General features: G+C 37.0%; 2 protein-coding genes and 1 long non-coding RNA gene across 4 annotated transcripts in view; 2 read left to right on the top strand and 1 right to left on the bottom strand.

The window, feature by feature from the left end:
- The window catches only part of LOC116179410 (probable leucine-rich repeat receptor-like protein kinase At2g33170), a 320,289-nt gene that overhangs the window by 132,187 nt on the left and 163,747 nt on the right, over positions 1 to 24,355 (top strand). The gene's annotated exons all lie outside the window — the stretch shown is intronic.
- Positions 916 to 20,289, bottom strand: LOC116178467 (uncharacterized protein CG5098). 2 transcript variants are annotated; one of them, XM_031497965.1, is made up of 4 exons: positions 20,023 to 20,289; positions 19,245 to 19,455; positions 12,135 to 13,497; positions 916 to 3,523 (listed from the first exon to the last, which is right to left on the bottom strand). In XM_031497965.1, exons 2-4 carry the CDS (start codon positions 19,317 to 19,319, stop codon positions 2,550 to 2,552), a joined length of 2,412 nt encoding a protein of 803 aa, XP_031353825.1. In that variant the 5' UTR covers positions 19,320 to 19,455; positions 20,023 to 20,289; the 3' UTR covers positions 916 to 2,549. The 2 variants fall into 2 exon arrangements, with proteins under 2 accessions (XP_031353825.1, XP_031353824.1); XM_031497964.1 differs by lacking the exon at positions 20,023 to 20,289 and adding an exon at positions 19,802 to 19,905.
- On the top strand, positions 18,753 to 19,296 carry LOC116178480. The gene is made up of 3 exons (XR_004146851.1): positions 18,753 to 18,943; positions 19,021 to 19,110; positions 19,168 to 19,296. It is a non-coding gene; the product is annotated as an uncharacterized LOC116178480 (long non-coding RNA).

The raw sequence follows: 24,355 nt of genomic DNA, 5'->3' as shown, positions 1-24,355 counted from the left end.
AACTAACGCATTTAATTTTTTTGAGAAAATGAACCATTTCTGTGGGAATGTCGAAAAAAAGTCCTCAAGCGGTGATATGTACTAACTCGAATTTGTTTAAATTGGCTCAGCCGTTTCGAAGATACAGGGTGTTCTTTACGGAAACCTTTGAATACCCCCCCACCACTTCATTTTTAGATACAGGAAAAATTGTCAAACAAAAAAGGTTCAGATTATCGTCGTCTTCAAAGACCGGACATTTTTTGTTAGGTTAATATAGCGGAATTCACAGAAAAATTACTTTTTTACATTCCAGTAAAGTCACGAGCCTAATGGATTGCGGTACTTTCTATATTTAATGACTTTAGATTCCAGATTGCAGTTACGCGCTCTAGCGGCCGTTTCAGAAACTTAAAAATATTTTCCAGATTTTTCTTGTGGCCGTTTTAGTAATAACTTTTTTACCGCAAACCTCTAAGACAGGTTCCCAGATACAGTACCTCGCCTTCTTCTTTGGCCACCCTGTACACTGCTGCCGGGATTGCCCATTGCTGGGATAACCGAAGCCGGGATGACCATGGCCCAGGCTCCTTAGGGGTATTAATATGCACTAAAAATGCTACAACATGCCAATACGCCTTAACACCGAGACACAGGGACCTGATAAGGGTACATTCACTGCAAAATTTAGATATCGAGTAAATGGATTTAGAAACTGTTTTACTCTGGAGTGTAGCAGTATAGATTTATCATAACCAACAGATGTATCTTCCTTGTTCTTTCCCTACAGGATGCAAAAAAAGCGAAATGTCCAAATATAAGTACCGAGCCCCACATGAAAATATCTAGAGGGAGGGGGAGGGGATTTGGGAATTTATAGGCTTTTCTATTTCCTTTAGATTGTTTTATATTGAAAAAGGGAACCTCATTGTATAGTAAATATTCATCATATATTTACAATTTTGAAAAAGATCTAATAAATACAATACCTTTTCTTCGCAGGATTATTACTACATCTTTTTTTTGACAAAATTATAACTAAGCATTCTTAATTTTACAGCAATTATAAAATAATTTTTCGTACGTAATAGTTATAAATTTTTGTATTATTGTATAACGAAATTTGTTTAATATTAACAATTAGTTGAGCACACCATGTACGGATTAAGCCGCTCTGTGAAACTATACCAAACTGTGAGTGGGCCAGAGCTCGAGTGTACAATAATAAACTATTTGTGAAACACTTGCAACAAAAAAAACGATAATACTGTACGTAGTGATTGATTTAAATAAATTGGGAATTTCTCTGGCAATTTGCCAGATTTACGAAACACCCTGTATAAGAAAATTAGTACAACACACTATCTAAAATGTACACTATACAACGTTAACATGGAATTGTATATTGGTATACAATTGTAAGGTTGAACTCTGTTCTTATGTCACACACGGCAAATCCATCGAATTTATCTGGCCAAATGTCCTTGATCGTAGAATTTCAAAACCAGATGTACTACAATCACAAATTAGAGATAACAAATATTTACAATTTCTCTCGCTAACTAATCTATACCTACATTATAAAAAAATCACATTTTTTAAACACGATACTAAAACGTCGGCTGTAGTAGGAAATATGTCAATGTTAACAAAAAAGAAAATTAAAATAAACTTCGACAGCTGCACGTTAGCAAATTAAAAGTGCCTTCGTTATTTACAATAAAATCTATTAAGAACGGGTACAAAAATACCTGAAAAAAATCTGTGTATAATAAAATTTCAAATTACAAAGAAATCTACATCATTCGTGATATGCTAGTTAGGATCGGTGTAAATTTCAAAATCACATGTTGTGTAATACTACTTTGATCAATCGGATGCGCAGTGAAGAGTGCGACAAGTTAAACCACTTTCTTAGTGGCCGACTCAAACGTAATGTTGCTCTAAGATAGTTGCGACGCATCTTTTTTTTTGTTAGTAAGAAACTGAATTCTCAAGCAACTTTCTGAAAGTAATTCTAGTTGTAGAATAAGCTGTCGTGGTTGGTTTGGTAAAATTTACCACAACAGGAGTTTCTTGTTTATTGATGTTAAAAAATATACAGAGGGCGCCATAGACAAAAATACCTGTTACAGTACATTTGAGACTTAGTTTACGTTAAAGTAGCTTATTACTGTTTTGAGAAAGTTGTTTTATCAATTCTCTATAACAACATTGGCTCAGTTTGAGAAACGCCCCCTGGCGGCCAAACAGGGAAAAATTTAAGCCTGAAAAATAAATATGTTTGACAAAGAGAGCATTTACTTTACCCCACGCCGCATTGGGCGTTAACTTTAACACATCTTTGAATTACCCTACACCTATAAAATTTAGAATCTTTGTGGTTTTGAAATTTACGATTGGTCCTCAGGGACATCACCAACCTCTTAACATTACATCGGTTTTATTCTGTTAGAACTAAATGATTTAAATTAAAGCATTTTATAAATGTACATAATACTATAAAACTTTTGTAACTATAATACAAAATCACAATCAAGTTAAGAATAAAATTTTAAAAATTCTTAATGTCAGGGAGCCTTATGTACGACACACACAGCTTTATAGTTCTCCTCGTCTAAATCCCATTCGGATGCGACCGCGCATCCAAAGTGCACCACGCTGACGCACCCCCTTTTAATACAACACAAATTAGCGCCCCGATATCGACAGTGAATACAAATAACGTTACACGAAGTCCACACAGCCTCTTCCAGTCCGATTATCTTAGGTCCGACTAGGTACACGCCGGGTGACCACACGATGCAGTTCTCGTGCGCCCAAACCTCGTAAACCTTGTCCTTGGTCTCGGTTATTCCCAGATAGACGTCCTCGTTGCCCTCGAACGAGCTTCGGCTATCGTACGAGTCGGAATGTTTCCGTTTCGACTTTTTACTAATCGCCTTATTGATCGCGACCGAACTAATCGCTCGCGATACCTTTTTACTCTTGAACTGTTGATCGTACGGATCGTCCAGCCTCCTCTGGTACTCTGGCGAATCCGTGGTGATGATGTAGGGGCCGAAGAGGTCGCCCGGTGCGGGAATCTGCACGTTCATGTTGAAACGCGACGGTCCCGACAGGTGAGGGTCGGTGGCGTGCGGCCCCCTTTTGCAGAACACGCAGATCCACGAGGCGTCCCGAGTTTGCGCGTCGTACTTATTACTTAAGGTGCTACAGTGCAGGCCTCTCGATCGAACCTTATGCCGGTATTCGGTGTCGTCGTGGTATTTTTTCGATTTGTTTACCTTCCTTTCGGTATCCTCGTCGTTTGTGGGCGTGTTCACGACGTTAACCGATATCGGCGACTCTCTGGGCCCGCGGATTTGTATGAATGGGCCTCGCGATCGACTCGAGCTCGCGTTGCTTCCCGAGTCGTAAGCGTACACGTCTTTAACTAAGTCTGCTTTTGTCACGATCGGCTTCACACTCCCTTTACTTTTAAGCTTTTTACAATTAATTTTTATTTTCCCCACAGTTTCTTCCGTTTTTAATTTTTTGCTACCTAAATACATAAAAAAAGGAAGGCATTAAATTATGAAAGATCAAAGAGCTGATTGTTAATTAACCACATCCGTGCTTAACTTTGATGGCAAAGTGCATGGAGGTACTGTAACGCAATGCAAATACTTGTTATGGCAAACTGGAAAATTGTGATTGACTTTTGACAATAATTGTCAGAGTAAAAGTGTACAGTACCAATGCTACAGTATAAAATAATTAAAAGAAAGCTCAAACAATTAATAATGGCGGTAGTACCAGTACAATATTGGTAGCAGAATCTCATGTTTTGTTGTTAATGTCATCACCCGCAGTATTATGGACAGTGTAGTAACACCAGTAGAACTATGTGATTTGTCATCAACATCATTAGAGCCCCTTCTCACGAGGCGTTTTTGAAGCGCGGCTGGTAGCAAAACTTTGCTTTATATGGGCGGCTCTGTGACGCGCCTGCGTGACTTGTAGCCTTAGACCTATATAGTATGGACTGCTATTTCCCCTATTTTCAATAAAATGGATGGTCGGGATAGAGGGCACTGTAGTCGGGGTTGTGAATCTCAGGGTAAACTAAAGTCGTGTAAATACCACTCGGATCGCTTAAAGAGCAGCATATAGTAACCGCGTAGTACGGAAGCTTTAAATGCTCTTCATTATTTGCTATACGTCCACAAATAAGAATAAGTTTGTTTTTTTTGGGATATCTAGGCGATTAATTAATTGACGTTTTTAATTTATAGGTTGACAGTCTCAAATCGTGTCTCATCGAACAACTTCGGACAGACTCGTTACCCTGAAACTCACATACCAGGCGATGGTCCTTGACTATTTTAGTTTACAATTAGCAGTCCATGTACTATATTGGCTAGCTTGTAGCGCATAAACGCGCGACCCCTTCACGCGGAAAGTTGTGCCCGCGCCACAGTAGCCGCAGCAAAGAGTGCCACACAATCGCGTACCGCTACTCAGCCGCGCCATCTCTAGCTCTTTAAAAACGCCTCGTGAAAGGACTCTACTCATACACATGTGCGGCGGCCGCAGTAAACTTAAATTCGCAGTAGGTCTACCAATCATAAGACATTACAACTTAAAAAAAGTTTCCAACCAGCAGGGCTGATACCCAGAAGCTCAAAATTCAATTCGTAATTTTTTATAATATAATAATAATAATAATAATGCTTTATTGCTCAAACAGAATAAATCCAATAACAGGACAAAATTAAATTCAAGTAGAGAGTGATAACTTAATAACATAATTTATAAAAATAAAAATACTTAAATAATTTAAATCAAAATGAACACATATAGAGTAAGTAGATATCATAACCTGTGATTTACAATATAAAGAATATATGACTTTTAATTTGTAATTAACTGAATAATAGATTAAAGTTTCATAAAAAAAATATCACTTGAATTCGAAATTAAATTATAGTCTTTACACATGGTGTATTTAGGAGATTTCTCTAAAATATTGGTTTTCGCCAACGGTATGTAAAATGTAAAAACATGCCTTGACGACAGTCTAGGCACGGAAAAACTTAAACACTATAACAGCTCACTGCAGTCCGTTTCGTTTTGTATTAACTTATACAAAAAAGTGATGCCTATACGCTTTCTCCGAATTGCAAGTGGTAATAAGTCGAACCTTTGTAACATAATTTCTTGGGGGTATCCTTGATCTGGGTAACGCCCATTACACCGAAACATTAAATATTTTGCAAAACGCCTTTGTCCTTGTTCAATTTCATCTATATATTTTTGATAGCCGCTATTCCATATTACAGACCCGTATTCCAGTTTAGACCTCACTAAGGACGTATACAGTGCCTTTATTGTTGACAATTTAATGAAATCCGTACTAGATCTACTAATGAATCCCAGCGTTTTTTAGGATCTCTTCACCATATCATGTATGTGATGCGTGAAAGTTAACATACTATCAAATAAAATGCCTAAATCCTTTATCATTACGTGTCTAATTAGTGCAGTGTCTCCAATAGTGTATTCATGCATTATTGGTTTTACTTTTTGGGAAAAAGAAATATACCTGCATTTAGAAACGTTCAACTGTAATTTATTTTCTCTACACCAAACATGAATTTTATCTAAGTCACTCTGAAGTATAGCACCATCAGATTTATTTGTTATTTTTCTAAAAATTTTCAGATCATCAGCAAATAGTAATTTTCTGGAACTTATTATTTTTGGCAAATCGTTGATAAATATCAAAAATTGAAAGGGACCTAAGTTTGACCCTTGTGGCACACCAAAGGTTGGAATAATGTATTTTGATGTGTGTCCTGCATAAACTACGAATTGTCGTCGATCAGTTAAGTAAGATTCGATGACAACTGCCACAGTATGAGAAAATCCATATTCCATTAATTTATTGAGAATAATATAATGATCTATTTGATCAAACGTATATATTACGTTGACTTGTCCTTGTTCGTCCATAATTAATTTGTTATCTTTTACAATTTGGGGACACACCTGACTGTATAAAATAAACCAGGTGCCAAATTCTTGACAGAACAGCTTCCTAGCTCAAAACCAACTTTTGTTTGTGTTTAATACTTATTATTATTACTAATAATTCATTCATTTTAAATGAATCATTTATTGTTGAAAGTCAAGCAACGTTGCTCCCGGTTAGTATTTGAATGGGCAACACGATTTTTTGCTCACGCATTTTATTTACTTTTATTAGAGCGACCTATCATCAAAATTTGGTTCAAATGAGTTCATAAATAAGAAAGTTGCGTTTTGCGGCTGCATGTTGCGTCATGCATTTTTTTTACTATTGTTAGGGGGACCTACCATCAAAATTTCGTTTAAATTGCTCCTTAAGTAAGAAAGTTGCGTTTCGCGCATGCGTAATACGATTTTTTGCGCATGCATTTTATTTGCTCTAGAGTCTAGACAGAGGGACCTACCATCAAAATTTCATTTAAATTTTTCCCGATATCTTATTGTAATTATAATGAACATGAAGGTATCGAAAAGAAAGAATTCAAAACATACCAATTTTCAATTTCACTTAACTGCAAAAATGATCTCTGAAATAGAAATGGTAAAAGGGAGCAAAAAAATTAAAAACGGCGCGCTATGTCCCAAGCGGTCACCCATCCATGTACTTCAGCGCAGATTACCCTATCTATACTATAGTATAGGGTAATATGTGAGTTCGGTGATCACACGACAACCAATGTTAGCAACGTGCTATGCAGCTGTCGTGAACGTTAGTGTTCCAACGCAGACAATAACAGATATTAATTAATATGTATTCTTCTTCCCCGCAATGCAGTTGCATACCTGATTTGGAACTGTTGGATTACTATAGCAGTAATAAATTTAATCCCAATAGTTTTTTTTACTTTTTCCGAAGTTTTGGAGGAAGACATTACCAAAATATTATTTAAATTGTCATCTAACGCTACTGGCGAGGACGGCATCAGTATAATTATGTTAAAACATTGTTGTCCTTTTCTAACTCCATATATAACTCATATTATAAACTACTGCATAAAATCTCATTCTGTACCTTCTGTATGGAAGTGTTCTCTTCTTAAACCAATTGCGAAAGTTGCATCACCTAGTAGTATATCCCATCTTCGTCCTACAAGTATATTACCTGCGCTCTCAAAATTACTGGAAAAAGTTATTGCTGCGCAGTTGACTGACTATATTAATCAACTTAATGTCCTCCCCGCCACGCAATCTGGATTTCGTGCTAGGTATGGTTGCCCTGGAGCACTTCTCGATATTGTTGATGATATATTAAAAGCTCTGGATCAAGGTAACTATTTATTATTAGCGCTTCTTGACTATTCAAAGGCATTCGACACTGTGAACCATTCTCTGCTTGTGTCCATTTTAGGTTACCTAGGTCTTAACGCTGAAGCAGTTGCATTTTTTCGTAGCTATTTATGTAATAGAAAACAATCATGTGCATGGGAAATAATCAATCAAATGATGTTACAGTATAGTCGGGAGTGCCTCAGGGTTCCATACTCGGTCCCCTACTTTTTACAATTTACACTGCGTTTTTATATAAGGACATAAAGTATACCAAAGTCCATATTTTTGCGGATGATACTCAAATCTATATCTCATTCCCTAAAAGTAGAATTCAAAGCGCCGTAAACAATCTAAATCTGGACCTCCAACAATTGTCAACAAATTCTAATAAATATAATCTTACGTTAAACTCTAATAAATGTAAAGTTATGCTATTTGGGAGTGAGAGGAATAGATACATCTCACTAGAGTATCCATGAACTGTATAATACTCCCACTTGTGGATAGTGAGAGCTAAAAATCTTAGCTCACTATGAATTCAGATTTGCGATTTAAGTTGCATATCTCAAAATGAATACAAAAACCATATTTTACGCTGAAATTGTTGTATTCTCATAGGCATTCATTAAACCAACATTTAAAAAAGTTGCTTTGTGATACTCTCATTTCAATTATTGTGATGTCGTCTACAGTTCAAACTTGGCTTCCTGTGAAAAAAGACGAATTCAAATCGTTCAAAACTCCTGTCTTCGGTTTTTATTTGGCGTCAGAAGAAGGGAAGGAATTTCCCATTACATTAGAAAGGCAGGTTGGTTAAAAATGGAAGATCGAAGGACGCTGCATTGCTACTGCACGTAATAAAAATGTTAGGTTGCAATTTGAAAAAAAAGTTCGATACCGTTGTGGCGCTCCAAAAATCAAAAATCCGGCCCGTTATTTTTTTGTTCCGTATGCCTAATAGATACATATCCAAAATTTAAACAAAATCCGTCGAGCCGTTTTCTCGGAAAATTGCCAACATACGTACGTACGTACATACAGACGGAAAAAAATTTATTCTTTGAAAGTAGTAAAAAATACATAATTTTTTCTAGTGTTTTGTATACAGTGTGACAAGTTAAAGGCGGAACATAGGGAAATAACATGGGAAAAAACATTTTCGACAATTCCTGCTCTCCATTTCATTCTACAGGAAAACATGCTTGGATAGATAATTAAAATATCCATCGGATGACATAAAAATACGCAACTGTGAGGTCTAATGCAAGTCTAAAAGTTAAATTAAAAATTCTAAAAATTGGTAAAAACTGGTTGGCCATGGAGTCACGTGTCGCACTTGCTAGGTACCCACTACAACAAATTGTCCCTTTGACTATCATCTCACTTCAACCACGAAAGGGTGAAATAATTACACTATAAAAGATTGGCCTGTCATTAAACTTCACTGAATATCCCGAACTTCACCGTGTTTATTCTTTTTTCTGTAGTGTAATTATTATTCATGTTGGCGTGTTTAATCAAAGAATTAGGTGACAAATGCGGTAGGTAAATCAAGGCCAACTAATTTTTTACTACCTTTTGGATTTATTTATTTAACTTTTGTACTTTTAAAAAAGGGCTTAGGCGCGCTTTTTTGGTGACATTTAATGCCGATTTTAATTATCTATCCGAGGGTATTTTTATTTTTTCTTTAGGTTAAAATGGGGAGCAGGAATTGCGGAAAATGGATTTTCCTCGGGATTTTCCCATGTTATTTGTTGTGTTGTGATTTTGTTTTATATTTTGATGTGTTAACAAATTTTGATATACCCATATATAGTTTAGAATAGTAGGTACAGTTCCATTTGAAAAGGTACTGTCACTTTGCAGTAACCTTTTTGTGTTCAGTGGGATTTTTGTCAATGATCTTACATCATATTATTAGTAACGCCCTGTATACTATACAGGGTGTTTTGTGGGAGCTTTAGTTAAAAGTTTCTGGGAAAGTAAAATAGGTAGGTTTTTAAAAACTTGTACTTAGGAGTTACTCTGAAGGCCTAATCGACGTAAAATATTTTCAAAATAGCCGCACTTCCGGAAATACCGGAAGTGGCTAGTAACTTCGTTATTTTAAATGGCAACCCCTATTTTTTATTGCATTTTTGGATTCTACGTGAAATTTCAGTTCTTTTGACACCCACATGTCGATATCTGCCATTTATGGTTTTTAAGTTATTTTGACTTGAAGAAAAAAAATGGCGGATGCAGATGGTACCTTGATAATTGATTACTTGAAAACGGTGATAGTCATGGCAACCTATTTTTATCAGTGCATAGAGAATGAATAGTACTTTCTTTTAGTCCACTTAAAAAGTTAAGTTGCGCACGACCGCCCCTATGGAGATCCAAGTTTACGAAACTTCAAAGACTAAAAACTCATTTTTTTTAATGGAATGACCATTTTCTTACTATTGCATAAAAAAAGAATCGAAATGGGCATATTTTGACAATACCTTTTCCTATAGCTATCTTTAACACTTTCTGACTTATTCCCATTTAATTGAATTGACACTATTTTTTTCGGATTTTCTTTTTAGTAGTCGGCCATGATTTTATGACAATCGAATTTTAAACAAATCTAGTGACACTAATCCGTCTGTTATAGGTTAACATAAGTTTTTCAAAAATCGAAAAATGGCTCGCAGTGGTTTCACCTATTTTGGAATTTAATTGTTATTTATGGTGAAATGAACAGAATCGCAGCATGTGCTTGCCGTACATTCATTCGAACACTGGAACGAAATTATATGAATTTTGGAAATGTTGTACCCCCAAATGCTACAAGAGAATATTTAAGAAAATGAATTGAATTGTGTTTGGAACACAAAGGCTCTCATTTTGAGCATGTGTTGAAGAAGAGAGGGTTTTAAAATAATTTGATCCTATTTTCATATAAGCGTTTTCATATTTAATTACTCAATGATATAAGTTTGTGTTTTCCAATTATAGCTGATCACATTGTTCTTTTTTATTAATGAATTATTTAGACTAGAATCGATGATATTAAATTAAGAATCCTTTCCTTGATTTGTTTAAAATTCAATTGTTATACAATCATGGCCAACTACTAAAAAGAAAATGCGAAAAAAAATGGCATCAATTCCGAGATCAATTCAATGAAATGGGAATAAATCAGAAACTGTTAAAGATAGCTATAGGAACATGTAATATCAAAATATGCCAATTTCGATTCTCTATCTCATGCAATAGTAAGAACATGGTCATTCCATTAAAAAGAAAACTGAGTTTTTAGTCTTTGAAGTTTCTTAAATTTGAATCTCCACAGGGGCGGTCGTACGCAACGTAACTTTTTTTTAAGTGGACTAAAAGAAAGCCCTATTCATTCTCTATGCACGGAAAAAAAGGGTTGCCATGACTACAACCCGAGCTACAACCGTTTTCAAGTAATCAATTATCAAGGTTCCATCTGCATCCGCAATTTTTTTTCTTAAAGTCAAAATAACTTAAAAACCATAAATAGCAGATATCGACATGTGGATATCAAAAGAATTGAAATTTCACGTAGAATCCAAAAGTGCAATAAAAAAATAGGGGTTGCCATTTAAAATATCGATGTAACTATCTACTTCCGGTATTTTTTGAAAATATTTTACATTGATTCGGCCTTCGGAGTAACTCCTAAGTACGAATTTTTAAAAACCCACCTATTTTACATTCCCAGAAACGTTTAACTAAAGCTCCCAAAAAAACACCCAGTATTGATATCTTTACAGACCAACAAAAAGTATTTTGATCTATCCCTAATAATCATTTCGGCAGAAGTCTCTTATCGGACAAATCGCCTGGAAAATTTCTCCGATAGGTATCTCGCACGATTAGGGCATTGTGAGCGGGTGCGCCGTCCTGTTCTAGGTCCTGATTTCTTTTTAAGTGCCGTGCATTGTTGTATCTTGAATAAAAATGCTACTCAATACAATACTTAAGTACTTTTTTTATGGACCATATAAAAAAAATAAAGTTGATGATTTCTCGAAAATGAAACATATTAAAAATTTCTCACTGTTGTCTTGTAGAGCTCAAATAACATCAGAAAACTTAAAAAAAAAGGTTTTCGCCCTAAGGCAAGTAACTTTAGTGCATTTTCCATACATTGATCAGTGTTATAAGAGCTATGTGAATTTTTTTTACTAGAAACATCTATGGTTGAAATTTCAAAGAAATGTCTCCATAAATAAGAAAATCGGCATTGCGTAATTGCGCATCTGATTGTTACTAGGTATATGCCATTTCTTATGTGATGTTATTTACCGCTATCTTTTGCAGTACCTACTAACTATTTTTCTGCTTGTGCCTTGGCTAACTTCGTGAGACATCGAACATGTAAGAAGAGCAAAATGTTTATTTCTACAACCATTAGGGGGAAAAAGCGGCGAATGAGCAATCTAGTCCACAATTATTTTTCTGGGTAATTTAACCTTCAGAATGTCAATTGATGGTTATTTAACTTATTTAAAGAAGATTACAAGCTTGAATCTGCAATTTCATAAAGGCAAACAAGAGTAGTTTCCTCCCTTAAAAAATATTAAGCAACCCACAGCGCATGTTCATATTTAAAGGGGAGGGTAAGTAGAACTTGAAATTTTTTTGAAAAATCAGTGCGCCGTATTTTAAGTTCAATGGCTGGACTACTAATCACGTCTGTATGTTAATCTGTTAATAGCATACAAGAGAAAAACAAGTACTCTCACTTTGCCAACAAAGACAGATCTATGGTTATTTGACAATCAAGTTTCGTATAGTAAAATATCTCCTACCTTTCTTCTTCTTCGGCGAAAAATCCACAGACGTCGAATCACTAGACCGCCTCGCTTTACTTGACTTTTGTCTTACACGTTTATTCTGAGTACATAAGTCATTTGACGTCGAGGTAACACTGTCATTTAAACCACTCGCAGCATCTATACTAACGTCCAACTGAACTACGGCGTCGTCTTCCGCTTTACTCTCGTCCAACTCCAATATTTTGGAATCGTCATCGTCCAATTCCACTTTCGGCGAATCATTGTTGTCGTCCGTAATTCCGGCAAACATCTCTTCCAATTTGTTCTCGACCTCGACGAAATCGGTCATCTTCTTCTGAGCGGGCGTCTGAATGACGACCGGACTGGCGGTCGCCACCTCTCGCTCCTTACCTATAATCACGCTGACCGACATCGGCTTCGGGACGCACTGAGATTCGATCTCCTCCGGCTTTTCGGGGTTGGACATTTCGATCATGGCCGCAATGTTCGCTATCGTTTCCGATTCCGATGAGGTTTTCCTCCGAATCCTCGGCTGCTGGACCGGACTGCCCGGAGGTGCGCTGCCCGATCGTCTCTGTTCCGATTTAGTCTCGTCGACGAACTGCGGAACGATCGCCCTTTCGACGTCGTATAGTTCAAATTCTTTCGATACACGTATCGTCTTTGCCGGTTTTCGTTTCCGACGCGATTTACTGCTGTCGGTGCTGTCTTCGTTACTGTACGGCGACGTCACCTCCTCCTCTTTGGAGGCGCGCACGGTTGGCGACTCTTCCACATACGAAAGTGGGTGTACAATCACAGACTGGGCCTTTTCCTTTTCGGGCGAAACTCGCCTCTCTCGTTCGATAACGGGATTTAATCGCTCGATAATCGAATCCATTCGTTTCGCCGATCTCTTCAAGCTCTTCGGACTATCTTGCTGTTTTTCTATCGTATTCGTACTGGAAATGTTCGGGCTAATCGGCGGTTTAATGGGATGCGAAGGACTAGACGGGGTGAATATTTTGAGGATGGGGCTGTTCGATTTGACGGTCTTTAAACTTGGACTGATGGATTTTGTCAGTTCCACCGCCTGAATGTCGGCGGATCCGACCGGCAAACTGTTTATTTTATTCGCGTCGCGAACACTAAGGCTAATTGGGGTGGTGGGTAGTTCACCGTTTTGATTGCCATTCTTTTGCAGGCTTAAGTCGACCCCCGGCGAGTGACGAGGAAAAGGCCGCTCTGATATCATTTGTTCCAAATTGAATAGGTGCGAGTGCGGCATTGCTTTTACTGGCTCCGTTGTAGGTGTATGCCACGTGGATTGGTGCAAGAGTGGATGCTCATTCGACATGTGCGCATGCTGAGGTTGTCGCGGATAATAATTGGGCACCTAAAACACAAATGCAACAAAATGACACTTTCTATTGTAACATTTTATTTTATTATTTATCACAAAGCCCATAATGGAAGATGCTATAGTACAGGGTGAGTCAACGATTGCGCAGAGTAACTTAATGCCTTGAAGATACGATTTTTCGATAAGAGTGCTTTTGTATTATGATACGGTTGAATATTCTCCGCATTTTAAAAATATTTGGAAATATACAGGATGCGCCCTACATGGTACATTTTTTTAAATAGAACCCCCTGTATTTGAATGCATTTTTGAATTCTACATGTAATTGTACGTCTTTTTTATTATATGGTTAATATCCGAAAAGCTAGTAGCCCTACTTTGTGGGCGCACCCAGTATAATTCCAAATATTTTTAAAATGTGGAGAATATTCAACCATATCATAATTCAAAAGCACTTTATCAAAAAATTTTATCTTCAAGGCATTAAGTTACTCCGCGCAATCGTCGACTCATCCTGTACAAGATCCCACATAGAGCCAAACTTCGCTCATCCGTTTACTGAGTGAAATAAATTTTTTAGCAATCTTAATATGTAAAAAAACACATTGATACTGCATTGCCTACAAAAATTAAGTGAAACCTACCCTTAATTAACCCTACAGTGGTCGCTAGCGGACTCTCGCATCGCACCATTGATTGTTTTGCAATTCCGCGACTATTTACACCTCCACCGCTGTAATGCTCTTATCATCTGACAATACCTTTATAAAGAATCAGTGCTAACAGTCCGCTCGCTAAGTGTTGAATGTATCCAAAGTGGCTCTTGGTAAATGAAAATAAATCTACTTTTTATATTATTTTAAACTTTATTTATTTTTGGTATGTACATTATTCCTTTATTTGTAATAAACTAGATAGGTCCTATCACCTCCGTTTTGTTAGCAAACTCCGTTTTTGATTGTTTTCCGTTGGTCAATTTTTTGTTTTTTTGCTTGATTGTTGTGACAATGTAGTTTCGGTTGTTTTTAAGTAACGTTGGAATTTTATAAAATGCGAAAAACAAAGGAAAAGAATGTTGATTCGGCCCAAAAAAGCACCAATATATCGATAGTCTCTTTTTTAGTCAAACACGGCGTATAGGTTGGTAAAAATGCTTCGCACCAATTGCATTTTGTTTGCTTTTATTAGAGGGACCTACCATAGAAATTTCGTTCAAATTGCACCATACACAAAAAACTTGCGTTTTGTGCATGCGCAGTACGCTTTTTGCGCATGCATTTTGTTTGCTTTTATTATGAGGGACCTATCACACACATTTCGTTCTAATTACTCCATAAATAAGAAAGTTTGGTTTTGCGCATGCGTATAGACTATTGGTACGGTGCGGGGGTTACATGTAACCCGAATGTAGATGACGCCGCCTCGCCTCGCGCATTTATTCAAATCGCCGTCGAATCTAGAACGCGAGCGCGCAATATAGTAATACATAGGATAGGGCTCCTGTGAAAAGCATTATGCGGGTCACTCTGTAATTGGGCGCAAGGCTACTGAGGGCCTAGAACTAGAGAGGGATAATAAAATTTAAAAAAAAATGTAACGTAAAAAACGGCATGGTTCTATCTCCCGTCCTTTCCGAATAAACTACAAAATTGACATCAATAAGCAATGTGAGGGATGCGAGGGGAGTGCCACCCGACGCCACGGAACCGCAATCTAACTGCGAGGTCAACGCAACTCAATACGTCGTCTCGTTAACGCATCGGAGGGGGGGGGGGCTACCACTAATGTAAATGCCATCAAGTCTCAGGCTTGTATAGGACCGTTGACACATTGCTCGGCTTCGCCTCGCACATTAAAATACACATTTCGAGCTTCGGCAGTAAAAAATCCATATAGGAATCAGATGTAACAAACGGCACACTTCTAATCCTCGTCGCTTCCGAATAAACGCCAAAATAAGCGAAAAGTGCAATTTATGAACAATTTGAGGGGAGATCAATGAGCGACGGGGCTTGGGGGGGGGGGCTTAAAATTAATTTTATCTCTCATTGTATTCTAATTAAAGGTCTCAACGAAAGAAACAGTTTTCTACAAACGACTGCCCGTCTTTCTGTCAAAATACTGGGTGGAGAGGGAGTGGAACTAGTTTTATCCTTCATGGTACTGTAAGGTCTCAACGAAAGGAATTAATTTCTACCAACCATAGCCCTAATTTATAATAAAAACAAGAAATTGGATAACTAAAAACTGGCTCTTCTAAGAAAATCAGTGGTGCCATAGCAGTATCAGATCAAACAAAGCTAACTAATCTCAAAAATGAATTGCAGAAGATATACTTTGTAGAAACCAATTCCTTTAGATGTGTTTACACTACGCCCCCCTCCCCCCCCCCTACATGGCACAACTCGAGACATGCATATGCAAAATCTGAGATAAATTGGTTGTCATATGCAAAAGTTATGCACTTTTTACTTTCAGAAACTCAGGAAATAACGAATGGGGCACATTGAAGGTATAGAACAAATCCCCTAAAATTAGTTCAAATCCGCAAAAGTGGACCCGAACAGATGGACGGACAAAACGCAAACAATGGCCCGTTTGTTTAATTCTTAAAAAATGCGCTAAGAAATGTAAAGAATCGAACCCGAGCCGCCCCGTTGCAAGCCGAATACCCTTTCCACTAAACCATTATGGCGCAGATTCAATTACGATTAAATGGAGTTCACATTCCGAAATGGTTGTGGGGAAGGGTCAATTTTCACATTCATGCGGACGCATCTGCAGCAGGGACCCACGTCTGCGGTTTTGAACTACTTTTAGGGGAATGGTCTGGAGGGGGGGGGGGCGAATAGAAATTAATTTGATCTCTCATTGTATTCTAATTAAAGGTCTCAACGAAAGAAACAGTTTTCTACAAACGACTGCCCTTCTTTCTGTCAAAATACTGGGTGGAGAGGGAGGAGGGAGTGGAACTAGTTTTATCCTTCATGGTACTGTAAGGTCTCAACGAAAGGAATTAATTTCTACCAACAATAGCCCTAATTTATAATAAAAACAAGAAATTGGATAACTAAAAACTGGCTCTTCTAAGAAAATCAGTGGTGCCATAGCAGTATCAGATCAAACAAAGCTAACTAATCTCAAAAATGAATTGCAGAAGATATACTTTGTAGAAACCAATTCCTTTAGATGTGTTTACACTACGCCCCCCTCCCCCCCCCCTACATGGCACAACTCGAGACATGCATATGCAAAATCTGAGATAAATTGGTTGTCATATGCAAAAGTTATGCACTTTTTACTTTCAGAAACTCAGGAAATAACGAATGGGGCACACTGATGGTATAGAACAAATCCCCTAAAATTAGTTCAAATCCGCAAAAGTGGGCCCGAACAGATGGACGGACAAAACGCAAACAATGGCCCGTTTGTTTAATTCTTAAAAAATGCGCTAAGAAATGTAAAGAATCGAACCCGAGCCGCCCCGTTGCAAGCCGAATACCCTTTCCACTAAACCATTATGGCACAGATTCAATTACGATTAAATGGAGTTCACATTCCGAAATGGTTGTGGGGAAGGGTCAATTTTCACATTCATGCGGACGCATCTGCAGCAGGGACCCACGTCTGCGGTTTTGAACTACTTTTAGGGGAATGGTCTGGAGGGGGGGGGGGGCGAATAGAAATTAATTTTATCTTTCGTGCTATTATAGCGAGCGATAATACAATCTTGATAGGTTTTATATGCCTAAAACATCCCAGTCAGGATTATGCAGAATCATAAAGCATTAAAAAGTCATGGGCTTTTGATGAATGGCCTTTCATCGCTTTTGATTCGTGGAGATGAACGAATACGCTAGGTTTCTTGTAAATTTATGTACAAGTATACAGTGTGACACGTCATTATTTTTCTTTTTTTTCCTGTTATATTCCGTAAAAATCCAATATGGCGTCCATAAGAAATAAGAAAGTAGTAGCCTGTAGCTTCTACGCCTAGCGTGCTATGTAATTTCTGGTAACAGATTCTCTGAAAAAAGATATCATAAAAGGTGCTAACGGAACCATCCATTTCCGACCGCTTATGCTATAGAACGAAATTTGACATTTTCAGTTTTTCAGTGATATCTCTGTTATTTTCAAAAATGTCAAATGCGTTTTTACTTCCAAAAAGGGGCAACTTTCTACCCCCTTACACTCCCTGTTACGGAATCCCAATGGTGTGTCATTAGAACTAATAACAAAAATCGAGCTTCCTCTAATAAGGTCTGATGACAAGCCGTTATTTGAAAAGCACCTTTATGTCAAAATTTCGGAAAAATTCATCTGTAACTAAGAAAGATGAAACTGCGCATGCGCAATCCATTTTTTAAAAGTCTTTTCAATTCGCTTTTATAAGAAACGTCCTCAGATACAGATACAAAAAAGCTGTTTTGCGCATGTGAAATACATTTTTTGACATGTGATTTCAATTTGTTTTTATAGAAAGCACATTCAAGAAAATACGCCTATAAATAAGAAAGTTGGCGCTGCGCATGTGCAATCCAAACCAAATTCAACTGTTCAATTTTCTGGTTGACAGATTCTAGCAGGTTCAATAAGCAAAAACAATTGTTTTAAGCAACCATATTTAGACAAGAAGAAGCTGGCACAGGACTCTTCCTTCTTATCTTTCACACTATGCAGGAAGGGTGCAAAACATGATTAGAACTAGATACAGACGTGGTGGTAATTGCAGTTTCCATATTCAGTGAGCTCCAAAAAGTGAGTCCGACTGAATGCTGGAACTCATGAATAGAGTTGGTCCAGATAGATGCAGCAGCATGTTGTTTTTTCACGTATTTACAGGTTGGGATACCATATCCGGAATCAGTAGAAAGAGGAGTAAAAAATTCTTACCTTGACGAGATTTAATATCTGGGGAGCATGCAAATGTTATTGTAACAATGAAGTTAATTTGAAAAAACTGTCATGTCACAGTCTAGATACAAAGTATCTTATTAAGTTTTGTTCCAGGTATCAAATTTCACAGAGATCAGAAGAATTTTTCGCATTTCCGTTAAGTCATCTGGGGGAGGAATTTTAAAGCACATTTTTACAAACCAAAAAGCACATACCGAAGACGTTAGACAAAGCCCTCCTTATTGCTGAGAAAAAAATAGAAAACAACACAAATATTTGATTTGATCACAAACCTTTTTCTGGACATACTGTATTGCTACACCCTGTATGCATAAAAACAATTGTTTAAAATATACCAAAGTACTAATTCCATAAGTAATCAACCAACCACTATAGATGATTGATCATCCCCACACGATTTGCAAGGAAGACTTCCTTCCACTAAGGGTTTTAAAACAAACCTTACAGAGAGATCCATAGGAGAAACATAATTTACAGAATAAACTACAAGTATCAATATGGCAGTTATGAGGTTTTTGATTTCCTTCTCCACATCTAAAACACAATTCATCAATACCAAGTGAGTTTATTGTCTCATTGCCATTTGGCCTGAACAATTGTTGTTAATGTCATTCATATTGATCAATGTTTCCAAAGTTGCAGTAGGTTCTGCGAGAATGTCTACACTGCTTAGAGTAACTTTACCTAATTGTCCATTTCTACACTTAATGCACGTTCTTGAAAGATGTAAGTTTTACGCCTGTCGCTCATTATTATAACTTGAACATTTTATTACTTGTCAAGCTAGTAACATCTATAATCACTACATAAACAAGACACCTTGACAACGATATAACAAGTTCAATCTACTGAATGCTTACCTGCAAGTGATTCCATGCTGTATTGGGTGAGGGTGGTTGCCTGGAGTGAGAGTGATGAGGTGGACCTCCAGACATCTTCGAGATTAAATCTGTATCTTAAAGAATGGCGGTTTCTTTCACGTTCGCTTGATCAGGCGGCATCATTAACTCCTCAAACTAAAACTTTGCATGTGAAAATACTGAAGCATTGCTTTCAGTAAGTCTGCATCTCCTGCAAAAATTACAGCTTCATATCAGACTGTCTTAACATCTTTTGATTCATCAATAAAGTGGGATAATGCAGGAAATTGAAATTGGAAACATTCCATTTTTGGGATTTATTAAAATTGACCACGAAGACATTTAGTGACAAACTATAATTCAGAGACAACTTGAACAGTTCGCAGTAATTAAGATCGAGAACAATGCTTGTAAAATACAAAATTATTTGTGTATGTATGGTATGCTGTGTATGTGTACTGTGTAATCCTAATCATTAAATCGCAGGTACATGCTTTGCGATCCTAACTCTAGGAGACTTTATAAATCAGCGATACGTCTAATACACAAAAACAGACCTAAATTTTCGATTCGAATCCCATGTGCACAAAAAAATGATGTTAAAAATATTTTAGGCAAGGCAATAAAGCAAGACTCGTAACAATGGCGGACCCGGTACGTGGTGCTCCCGCCATCTGTCGATCGTAAATCGTAACCTTGCAGGAAATGGCAAACGTGAAGGGCGATTTTTTTGTGAATCAATAACTACTCAACCAAAGCTATAATTACTAATTCTCACCTAATAGCCCCTTGTCCGTAAGGTGGTCGATTAGAAATTGCACGTTATTGAACTAAATCCGGTACGTAGCGATTCAAAAACAAACACATGTTTTTGACAGAAGTCATAAATTTTTTGACACACCATTGTAAAAGTCATAAGTTATTCAAATTCAAACTTTCACTAACGTAAATAATCGCCCGGAATTCTTGTATGCACATGTTATTAACAGAGAAATTATGTTTTTTCACATCATATAGGCACAAAATTGTGTGTAGAGATGGGGCTGGTATCATCTGTTGCAAGGAGGTAGAGATCAGTCCGCCGCCCGTTCCCTTGCTAATTATAAGGCCGCTCCTTTCATTACCCATTCAAACAGTCAAACTCCCAATAAACAATTTCCTAAATCGGATAGTAAAAGCAGAAGTAGTGCAGCGCCTGAAAGTCAACTAACATTTTTTTCAAGTAGAAAAAGTTTGATCTATCCATTAAGAAATGGTATTAAGTAGAGTATATTGCGAGCGACTATTTTATCAGTATCAAAGTCTGCACGTTCAACCGGCCGTTACTACAATAACAAAAGTCAAAAACGCCTTTATAATATAACGTTCAAATTTGGCACACAGACAGACATTGACGGGGAAATGATTAGACAAGTGATAGACTTTGAGATCTGAGGCAGGGGGGACTAACCGCTGCTTCTGAGTCGTGCAACCAGATACCATTGAATGTATTACAAATAAGTACTTTTTCCATCTCTTTCAGGCTGTAATCTTTCAGAAATGTTTGTTTTTCATCGATCTAAGACGAGACAAGAGACAACTTTCTATGAATTTTAGAGGTAAGCAAGACTACAGTATTTGCTATAGTTTTTTCACTGTACCTCTGTCCGTCCGTCCGTCCATCCGAGGGAGGCCTAAATCAGATGCCAATGTCCCTTTCATGAGTGGGACGTCCATTTTATTTGCTTTTATTAGAGGAACCTAAGTTGTCTATTGCGCATGCGTGGTTTTAGAGAGAAATTATAACTGGCGACTGATAACATTCCAAAAAAGTTAAACTTTTCGTTTTCACCCTGTATCTCAGAAACAATAACGTATTTAGATTAATTCTGTTTGTGGCATTAAAAGTTTCACAAAAAAGTGGCATACTTCACCTTCATTTTGGGAGGTATTTACTGGCAAATTTGACGTGAAGGAGATGCTTTGTGTAGGGGCAAAAGTTGTTTAGAAAATCTATAAAATTTTTGGAACCAGTTCTTTAGATTTCTTGGAATTTTCTTAGCATCTTCTTATTAGAATTTCTACAAAATTTTCTTGAAATGTTTGCATAGGTTCTTCTTACAATCTTTGGAACCTTTTAAAATCTTCAGAATCGTTACAATCTTTGTAATTCTTGCAACCTTCTTGCAATTTTCATAGAATTTTTTTTGAATCTTAGATTCTTACAATCTTATCCCGTAGATTTTTCGTAAATTTTAATAATCGTTTGATAGTAGGTATGGAGTTGAGCCTGCTGGAAAATTTTTTGAGTCGTATGCGAAAATATTTCAGCAGTTGGCCGGGGTGCGAGGTCAAATTTTGACAGTTGGCCCAGAATACAAAGTCAAATTTTGGAGGTTTGGTTCGCGTTCACAGTTGGGTTCGCGTTCACGTTCACGTTTGAGATCGCGTTCAGGTTCGCGTTTGTGTCCGTGTTCACATTTGAGTTCGCGTTTAGACTAGAAAGTATTACATGCGCAATGCGCATGCCCATTATGCAGTCAAACCACTAAGTCTAAGTAAAAAAAAGAATTCTTATTTATTCTTATTACTTTTTAGCGCATTTCCACAAAAATAAAAAAAAAATGCGCTATTGTGGCCACTTTGTCCGTCCGTCCGTCCGTCCGTCCGTCCGCTCGTTTTGCGACGCTACTAGTTTTTATCTTAAGAGCTATTGTTCTACTTTTTTCGCTATTTGGTTCGTTATGGTGTCGAGTCTTGTACCAAGGAAGGAATTTTTTCTGTACCGCTTACAAAAAAAGTTATTGTAAAAAAAACAAAAAACCGTTTTTTACATGTTCCATAATTTTACACTTTTGCCGTTTATTAACGATCCTAGAGATCGTTTATAATTTTGCATTGCTATCTGTCGCCTGCCGGTTGGTCTCTCCGTCTGTTCCTTTGTCTGTCTGTCCATCTATCTGTCCGTGTGAACGATAACTTTGTTTAGAAGTGTTCGATCGCTTTTACATCTCCGTTAGTTATGCACTGAATTGCATGAAATTCAATATGGGCATATGTATAGTCCAGGCGCTAATATAGGTATTGAGCATGCACTGGAAGTCTAACGCAGTTTGACTTTTGATTATTGTTGGGGGCATATAGTAGATGAAAAATATCGATGTCGTCGCATTTCCGCGATGGGCATAACATGAGGGGGAGGGGGCAAAGTCGCGCGCGTGGCGATTCACTTTATCGCTTCTAACTCAAAGACGGTAATAGTTAGAGCAATACATGAAGCGGCTATTTACAGCTACTTATATTGGCTACAGAAAATGTCCTAAAGATAAAAGTCGTACTTCTAATCGTTTCGTTACAAATAAATTATTTCGGAATAGGTATATCCAAATCCACTGAAAATCATATTTGCCACATATTTCTTGAATCTGTAAGACAATGTTAATAGTGTCGTTTATATGTTATAAGAGTAATTATAAAAGTACATAAGTATTGTCAACATATTTTAATTGGGATAATTCAAAAGATTGACCGATCACTAAACATGTTTAAGTAATGCAGAAATTACTTCTCACATAATGGCATCAGTTTTGGTAATGTCCCCTCGAATTAGTTCCAATATTAAATGTCTGCATATCCATCGAGAAGTAATTTTGGTAATCTTCAGAGTGATGATTCATCAAATTTTGATGTATCTACATCTGGCGTATTCCGAACAATTTATGAACGTAAAGGGTAAAATGCGAGGTAAAATGGTACTCATGCAATGCTCGCCAGCATTGATGTTATGCAAATCTCGAGACAGTTCAGCTCTGCAAATGCAAAAACTGTTCCAAAAAAAACATGTAATTGTTTATCAAATAATTCTTCTTGTTGCTTTTATTGCAAATGTGTTGATAAATGCAGAAACCCATTACAAACTAAAGAGTCTGACGAAGAGAGCGAAGGGGAGAAAGATTTGTGACTGGGTGCCCAAGTACGTGCTGGAAAATTGTAAAATTGACTGTATAAAATTATATATATTTATCTAATAACATCATTATTGAATTTATCTTACACATAAGAAATGTGCATTAAATATGATTTTTGATCGGATTTAGATATATTCCAAAATAATTTATTTGTAACAAAACAGTTAGAGGTACGACTTTTATCCTTAGGGCCTTTTTTGTAGGTAATATAAGTAGCTGTAAATAGCCGCTTCAAGCAGTGCTCTAACTATTACCGTCTTTGAGTTATAAACGATAAAGTGAATCGCCACGCGCGCGACTTTGCCCCCTCCCCCTCATGTGATGCCCACCGCGGAAATGCGACGACATCGATATTTTTCATCTACTATATGCTCCCAACAATAATCAAAAGTCAAACTGCGTTAGACTTCCAGTGCATGCTCAAACCCTTTAGCGCCCGGCCTAATAGCTTTAGCCATATAATACGCAATGCCAAAAGTTGAATCGAATCGATTCAAAATTCACAGTGCCCTTTTCGCATCTCGACCATTTATAAACCGAATTGCAAACTTTTATAAAAGTATTTGAATGAAATTTGATACATAGGCACTTGGAATAAAGGAAAATCAAACGCCAATTTCAAAATTTGGTTTTGCGCATGCGCAGTGCCAACTTTTTTATTTATGGAAGAATTTAAACGAAATTTGATACATAGGCACTTGGGATAAAGGAAAATCAAACGCCAATTTCAAAATTTGGTTTTGCGCATGCGCAGTGCCAACTTTTTTATTTATGGAAGAATTTAAACGAAATTTGATACATAGGCACTTGGGATAAAGGAAAATCAAACCCCAATTTCAAAATTTGGTTTTGCGCATGCGCAGTGCCAACTTTTTTATTTATGGAAGAATTTAAATGAAATGTGATACATAGGCACTTGGAAAAAAGGAAAATCTAGCGCTAGTTTCAAAATTTTATTTTGCGAATGCGCAGTGCCAACTTTTTTATCTATGGAACTATTTAAGTGAAATTTGATACTTAGGCGCTTGGAACAAAAGAAAATCTAACATTAGTTTTAAAATTTAGGTTTGCGCATGCGCAGTTCCAACTTTCTTATTTAGAAAAGCATTGAAATGAAATTCTTCTCATAAACTGAAATTGAAGTAGCACGTCAACAATGGATTG

Source organism: Photinus pyralis, unplaced genomic scaffold (assembly GCF_008802855.1).
Source record: "Photinus pyralis isolate 1611_PpyrPB1 unplaced genomic scaffold, Ppyr1.3 Ppyr1.4_LG8, whole genome shotgun sequence".
NCBI classification, from domain to species: domain Eukaryota; kingdom Metazoa; phylum Arthropoda; class Insecta; order Coleoptera; family Lampyridae; genus Photinus; species Photinus pyralis.
The sequence above is the reverse complement of the archived record's forward strand: the minus strand, read 5'-3'. Positions and strand labels throughout refer to the sequence as shown.